General features: G+C 44.2%; 1 protein-coding gene across 2 annotated transcripts in view; it reads right to left on the reverse strand.

Annotated features, from left to right (window-relative positions):
- The window catches only part of NIPAL3 (NIPA like domain containing 3), a 43,680-nt gene extending 37,131 nt beyond the window's left edge, over nucleotides 1-6,549 (reverse strand). The window contains exon 1 of one of the 2 annotated variants that reach the window (XM_072975102.1): nucleotides 6,420-6,549. In XM_072975102.1, the coding sequence (XP_072831203.1) occupies nucleotides 6,420-6,512 (93 nt within the window). In that variant the 5' untranslated portion in view covers nucleotides 6,513-6,549. Of the gene's footprint in view, nucleotides 1-4,759; nucleotides 4,893-6,419 lie in introns of those variants that run through there. The other variant, XM_072975104.1, reaches the window with a different exon arrangement.
- Between the last annotated feature and the right edge of the window lie 1,608 nt (nucleotides 6,550-8,157).

An 8,157-nucleotide genomic window follows, 5' to 3' on the forward strand; every position in this document is an offset into this window, starting at 1 on the left:
TATTGCATAATTGCTTTTATTCAGTTATATAAAAAATTTCTGTATTGCACCAATACCTCTGAACCTTGTATCAAAGGAAATTTTTTTAAATGACAATTGGTTACATTCTCCACATTCTTTCTTGTAAGGAAGTATGATAGGTGTCCATAAAAATGTTGTGTTAAAAGACAGACACATGCAAACAAAGAACAAAGAGTGTTTTTGCTCAACCCAATTCTGCAAGGATTGAGTTTAACCTGCTGCCATCACTGACTGACAGTGCACTCTGAGAAGAAATTAGGACAGTAACAGGATGCTCTGTGCTTGGACAAGCAGTCCCCTCAGATAGCTAGGTGTGCATCTCAGGAAGGATTTCAATGAACCCAGATTCTTGCATCTTCCCGTACATAGAAAAGCACTAAAATCAGTAACTTGAGATATCTGTTCCTTGTGATTAGCAGTAACCTTCTACCAAGATGTACAGTTGACTGCATATATTTCCTAGTCAGAAATCCCACATAAACTGGCTTCTCCCCCTGCCTCTTCTGAACAGCTTCTCAGAGCTACTGAGCGGCTATCTCCTGGGCTATAATCTTCAGTAAGTTCTGGGAATAAAACTTACACTTACAACTCTTAGTTTGTGCATTTTTCTTTAAGTTGACACACAATTTGGGGATAAAATTCTGTGGGAGGAATGGAAGGAGAATGCAAATTCAAGGAGGAAAAGGAATGATGTAAGATTCCCAACTGTTCAAGAGGCTTTTCAGAAGGCTGATGGTAGATATGACATGGTCTTTATATTCTGGGGGCTTTAGTTAAGTGTGTGAGAAAGTTAAAAAAAAATGGTATTTTAAACATGCCAGGAATTATATTCTTTGCGAATATTTAAACTTGTAATGAAAAGTTTTAAGTTTTAGATGTCAAATAAAAGAAAGTGTGAGGAAACACACAGAATTTCCTTACAGGGTTAAGTTTGAGGACCTCAAAGGAAGCCCTTCAAAGGAGCTCTTAAGGATTGAAAGCAAGGACCTCAACCTCATGGGAGGCAAAGACCTCGGGCCCAGGAAGGTGCTCTGGCTAATAATTCAGTTACCTATCCTAATGGCTAAACTGTTAAAAAGAGTTAACTGGCAGTGATTTTGCAAGAACTGCCTTGGGCAGGCAGGAGACAAAAGGATTCTGGTTCCCGCTCCAACAACACCTTAAACTGCCTTATCACCTTAGTGGGAGACAGAGGAGAGCTAGAAAGAGGCTCCAGAAGTTGTGCAGAAACTGAGACCTGGGCAGAGGCTGTTCAGAGGACACATGGGGGTCACACAGCTGCAGGTTCAAGGGTGGGCGGGCCGCTGAGACCTGCTTCGCCAAGGCTCGGTTCCTTTCTCCTCTGCTAGTTGGGAATGACAGCTCCCATCTGTCAGAGCTGGTGCATGAACTTCCTGAGATCGTTTGGGAGAAACACTGAATTCAGTAACTTAGAAATGGGGTGAACAATAGGAAACTGCCAACATCCAACCAGTTTTGACCTACAAAAGTGCTGGTTTCATTTGGTTCAACCTATAACTGGTAGCTGCTATATTATCTTTACCCAGAGAGATCAAGCTGTCCTCTGATGGGACTAAATCCACGAGGCTGCTGGAAAATGCGTTGCAAAATGTGACATTAAGATGGAGTCATTTAAGTCAAGGGGTTTTAAAATGGAGCTAGGAGGCCTTATATACACCCTCCTCAGAAGGAACCACGAACTTCTGAATTGAGCAAAACCACGAATATTCCAAGGACTCTACAAGACCACTGGCAGCTTGTCACAGTAACGGACACCCCCTCCCCCGCAGTGATGGCCTTAGCACTCAATCCTTCTGCCTCCAATGCCAACTAAAATTCCTTGTAACGCAAGCCTCCCTTCTTCACCTTTAAGAGCCCCAGACTTTTACTCCCTAACAGGATGCTGATTGGGTTGACACCCAAGACTCTATGTGCCCCCGAACTGCATGCAATTCTTTGATCCCAAATGAACTCTTCTGGCTTGATTATTGCCTACCAGGTTTATTTAGGTTGACAGTGTTGTTAATAGCTCACCAAGAGGAGGTAAAGAGATGAAGAGGAGAAACAAACAGCTGTAACTACAGACAAGTCAATACTGTTTCAGGGAGGAGGCTGTGGAGGGGTGGAACCTGGAAATGAAAATTGTGCAATGCACAAGGATAAGCCAGTATGAGCATCAAAAACAAGGTTAAAAGGTTACTATAATAATAAAGTCTGATGTTTATGGAGCATTTATATAATCTGTACTATATATATGTGTGTGTGTGTGTGTGAGGCATATAACCCTTTGCACAAAGCCCTTTCTGTGCATCACCTTTGGGCCACAAACAGCCCCATAAAGTGGGTAATACTATGAGCCCTATTTAGCACAGAAGCTGGAAGTAGTTTAGAGATGAACAAAGGAAGGCTCAGGGAAGTGAAATAACCTGCCCGAGGTGAGGACTGGAGAATTTGGAGCTAGAGGTCTGACTTCCAGTCTCCTAATGAGAATCACTCCTCCACACTGTCTCCTGTTGAGCTCTCTGAGGTGTCCTTCAAAGGCAGCAAAATAAAATTGGGAAAAAAAAGACCCCCACCTTGTAAATGCTACATTCCCACTAATGACACAGGCAGCCGCGGTTTTTTTAAAAAGCCATTTCCACAAGCACATTAATCTCCACACATAATAACTGGCTACACAGACACGGTTAGCAACAGTGCAATATAACTTAATGCCCTTTCATCCAAGGGTTTCAAACGACTTTATCAATGCTAATTATGCCCCACACAGTTGTGAAATTGTGACTGGTTCAATTTTATGAGCATTTAAAGTCAAGCAAAGAAGTGGCCAGTGGCCCAGGGGTTACATGGTGTGAACACACACCTAGTAACCACCCTCAAGGGCAATTCAGAGCTGAGGTGACAACCAGCCGGGCCCCTGACATTAAGGTCCTCCTCCAGACGTCAGCATTGGAAACTGTAAAATGGTGGCATCCAGGTCTGCTGGCAGGGAGGGAAGAGAAAGGCAGTTCGAGGTGCCTCCACCGTGGGCCACCGCTGGGAGCTTTCTTAACTCGGTCCTGCCACTGCCACTTACTGCTGTATGACTTCAGGGGAATTACTTTCACTCTCTGAGCCTCAGTTTCCTCTCTGAAAGATGGAGCTGACCTGTAAACCCTCGCAGGACTGTCATGTTTTAGGAAGTAAGGGACGTGTTGAAACATCACCTGACATATAATAAATATTAAAATAATTCTAGCTGCTATTATTATTTTTATAATTTTCATTTTTATCATCATCATTATTATCAGCAACCCTGATAAGGACCTTCCTGGCTCTGATATTCTCTGATCCAAGAATTGATCTTTCACCAATTACAATTCTGAAAGAAAAGAAACTATTCCCAGAAAAGCAGCCAAAGGTCACAGAGGCAGGAAACCTTGCTTGGACATGGGTACCCAAGTAAAACCTCAGCAGGTCTCCTGATCCAATGTCTGCTTTACATCTGCAGACAACAGCCTCTACTGAAATACTATGGTGACAAGACTGTCATCACTTGCTATTGAAACTGACCTCCCACAGTCCCTTGGGCTTAAAACTGCTAACAGTTAAGTATACCCTGCATTCTGGCTCACGCTGAGGGTTACTCACATTTAAAAACAAGGGATACAGCAGGCTGGCTAACAGCCTCTGCTACACCTGTAACCTGGCTTCAGGCCAGCTCTATGACATTTACCTTCTCCACGATTGCCATTTCAACACTTAATAACCAGTGTCAGGGAGAGAAGGGGCCTCACAGAGTGCCTGGCACAGCACAGGCAGGAGGAAGTGGTGGGTAAGACCGAGGGCTTTAGCAGTGCGCAGACTTGATTCAAATCCCAGCTTTACTACTTACTGACTGTGTGGCCTTGGGCAAGTTAACTAACCTCTCTGTTCCAGTTTCCTCATATGTGAAATGGGGATACAATAGTACCTACCTTATGAGACTTTCGTGAGAATTAACACAGTCCCTGTCATAGTAAACACAGCAAATGTTAGCTGCCACTGTGATGAGGATAATTCCTACAGTAATTGTGACCTGGCTATGGAACTGTGGATAAAGGACCTCTATTTTCCTGCTAGGAAGGCTGACAAAGGCTTCATGGAAAAGGTGATATTTGAGCTGGAGCTGGAAGGGTGGGTAGGATTTCCACAGGTAGAAATCAGGTGCTGGTGCAGGCAGCTCCAGTTTCCTTATTTGCAATGTAAATTCAGGTCATCCTCGTACCCACCCTGTAGGATGGATTTAATACTGACCTGTGAAGGAATTACATGGCTTTCCCCAAGTTACAATGCTATGAAGTGACAGAGCTGGGGCTGGAAGCCAGGTCTCCCCAGTTCCAAAGGCCGTGCTCTTAACACCCTGCTTATCTCTCTTTTTGTGCCAGATTCTGTCTTGGGGGGCAGATACTTGTGGACATGGCTTCCCCACCTCCCTCCTAGACTCCTTCAAGGAGGAGATATCTCAATTATCTTTATAGCTCCCGCCCCACCCAGCACAGGCATGGAACAGCAGGTGCTCAGCTGAAATGCTTATTGCCAAATAGAAGAAACTGACGCCTGACTCTTGCAGGCTGAGGCAAAGCCTCCAGTCAGGGGCCCGCGAGGATGCTGCCTCCTGGGCAGCTCAGGCTGTTGTCTGTCTTTCACAGACCACCCACCCTCAACAACCAGGATCCACTCCATCCCGGGTAGGGCAGAGGGCAGCGCTGCAACTCACCACAGAATTCTTGTTTTCTAACTTCAACCCTCCCTGATGAAGCTGGACTTGGGGCCTCTTAATGTTCTCCCCAGAGGTAAGAGATGACTTTGCGGCAGCCTGCCCAGCCCACGGGACCACCTTTCTCAGAGAGGCCCACAGTGTGACGGCGGAGGAGCCAGGTTTGCTGGAGGACTCCACCCCCAGCCACCACTGATTGGACCAATGTAGACACCTGACCCATGCTGGGCCAATCAGATCCTTCTTCTTTTGAAGGTGGGGTAAGAGTTCTAGCAGCTTTGGCGGCCCACTGCCTTCCCTGCCCTTGGTTCTATGAGCTACCCTGTAGCCTTTTCATAGTTTTTCCTTATGCTTCAGTTTCTCTGAAATGGATTTTTATTCCTTGCAGCCAAAATAGCCTTAACAAAATCAAGGAGGAAGGAGATAGCTTCCCTTTAGAAACTCCTTCCCCTATCCCCAGGTAAAATTAACTCCTCTTTCCTCTGCTCTGTGCACCTTCATCTGCTCCTGTTTGTAACCACGAGACCCTTCAGAGTCAAGCCTGAGTCAAGCCCCTCCCGCACGCCTAGCGCGGGGCTAGGTGCTTTTTCACTGATCCATGCAGCCATGGAGGCATGAAGGATGGAGGGAGGTATTACTACCACCGTTCTACCCGTAACAGAAGCTCCGAGGATTAGCTAAACCATGTAGCCAAGGTCACTTAGCTAAGGAGGAGCAGAGTAGGGATTTCCCTTTATCCCGCCTGGTACCTAGGTCAGCTCGTCTGCCTCTGTTCCCATGCCCGTCTGCCACCTCAATTCTTAGGCTCTTTGGTAGAGTCTCTGTGACTTATTTATCTTTGTTATGGCACGAAGATATTTCTGTAATAAGTAACTGAGTTAAATTTGTGATTAAAATGGAAACTTATTAGAAACCTCATCAGAGAGAGTGTTCTGAGTTTTCCTAGATTCTGTCTTTATTTATTTGGCATTCGTTCACCTCAGGGACAACTCTATTAAGTATATTTTCCTATTTTCTGTATTCTCAATGCTCTGGCATTAGTGACCTTGCTGGCTGGGGAGAGACTGCCTCTCCCAGGGCTGCCCAATTCTTAAAGATAGCAAAGGGGCATGCACTCTGAGCTGTTCACTGCAGCATTGTTTAGTCACCCCAGATTGGAAACAACCTAAACCGTCCAGCAAATTTTGATACAGAAGCTCAATAGATTATTGGGCAATCATTCAGAAAGCACGCTTTCCAACACTACTCAGTGGCATGGGGTAATATTCCTCAAACAAGGTTAAGTGAAACAACCAAGATATAAAACTTTCTGTCTAATCTGATCCCAGATTTGTAATAACAGAAGAGACAGGAAGGAAATGTACTGAAATATGAAAAAAGGCTGTCTTTGAGTAATGGAGCAGATAATTTAAAAAAAAAATCAAATCTTCTAAGTGGGAATGAATTTCTTTGAAAATATTTCTCTGCTTTTCTATTTTTACATATTTTAATGACAATTTTTCTTCTGATTACACAGTTTCTCCTCCGTATGGAGGGCCTGCTGGTTTCTGCCAGCGATAGGCATGCGGACCCTGGACATATCTGTTAGCCAGTGCTGCACCATGTTACTTTCTTGTTAGAAAAATGCAAAATTCCCAAACCTCCAAATAAAAGGTCTTGCCTTATAGGAGAATGAAGCCTCGCTCGCAGAGTCGGCACTGCTAGTGGGAGGAAGCTGCTGCAGCTGCAGGGCTGCGCTGTGGGCTCCGTCCATGGTGGTCTTGGTGCATCCCACCTGGCCTGGCTCGATCTCTGGAGCTGCTGCTAAGGCATCTTTCCTTGTGCTGGTCACCGCCTTCCACCAGCCATCGCCTTCTCACGCCGAAAGAGCACTTCAGGGCTCTTTTGGTCGATTTACAGCCTCTTCCTCATCTTCACTCAGCGACGTGCCAATTTCTACATCTCTTCCCAGGCAGTCAGCCGGGGATGGGTCTCCTGATTCATGCGGTGCTCTAGCGGGAGGGGAAGAACATTAAAAACGCATGAACAGTGAAACACTAAGCGCAGCTCTGTCACCCGAGAAGAGGATACTGTTAGGACAAAACACAGACTGCTATGGGAAGTGAGCCCATTTGAAAAACTGTATCATGCCTTTGGCCACTTCATAAAGATACGGCTCATCTACCTCAAAACCTTTTCCCTGGCCCTTAAAAAATCCCCTTTTGATAAAATGCCATTTGCAGCAACATGGATAGACCTGGAGATTGTCATTCTATGTGAAGTCAGCCAGAAAGAGAAAGAAAAACACCATATGATATCACTTATATGTGGAATCTAAAAAAAAAAAGGACACAAACTAATCTACAAAACAGAAACAGACTCACAGACATAGAGAACAAACTTAGAGTCACCAGCAGGTAAAGGGGGTGGGAAGGGATAAACTGGAAATTTGAAAACTGCACCTCTTGGAGAGTGATGGAAATGTTAGCTATCTTGATTGTGGTAGTGGTTTCATTGGTATATACATCTATCAAAAGTCATCAAAGTGTACATCTGAAATATGTGTACTGTACAGGAACTGTACAGGAACCATACCAAAATAAAGGTGTTAAAAATAAATAAAAAGTTTTTAAAAATCCCCTTTCCTCTCCACCTTTGCTTCCTTTCTCCCATCATATCCTAATTTAAATCTTACCTTTCCATAGGCTCCCCTACATAAGAAGTATAACACTGCCTACATCTACTTCTCCAGGACTCCCCCCACCAAAAAAAAAAACATTCCACTACCGTAAAAATAGAACCATCTGCTTTCCGACTTAGGAAAGAAAGAGAAGAAAAGTTATGTCCATGGAAGATGGAAGAATTAGCCTGCTCCTGAGGTCAGCCCAGCACTGGACCGGGATGGGGAAGACCTAAGTGACCAGATCATTTTGCCTCTGGGAGTCTTAGCTGCCTCATCTGCAGAGTACAGATAATAATGTGGCCTCAAGTAAAATCAGCAATGATGGTAATTCCCGTTAACTTCATTGGACTGATATTTTCAGGGCATCTCAAGCTTTTCCACCAAACAGAGAAGAAAGAGAGAGTATGCCCCTAGTGTTCTGGGAGGTATGGCCACAACACCTTACTGCAGTGCTAAGGGTTTCTTTGAGGTCTTGTTATTTTTTTTTTTAAATCATATAAATGTGGATTTTCCTGAAAAGCCTATGTTCATTTGAATATAAAAATATTTAAAATTGCTTTTGACCTGCTACCTGTTTGACCTTGGCCAAGTTGTTTAACTTTTCAGCCAGTTTACTCTAAAATATGGATATTCTGCTCCCATGTTTGAGAATTTGGTGAAATAATGCATGGAAAATGCACGTACAGCAAATGGTCAATGAATTTCAGTTATTATTAGTATTAATTTTATTCTTATC

This window comes from Vicugna pacos, chromosome 13 (genome assembly GCF_048564905.1).
Source record: "Vicugna pacos chromosome 13, VicPac4, whole genome shotgun sequence".
NCBI classification, from domain to species: Eukaryota; Metazoa; Chordata; class Mammalia; order Artiodactyla; family Camelidae; genus Vicugna; species Vicugna pacos.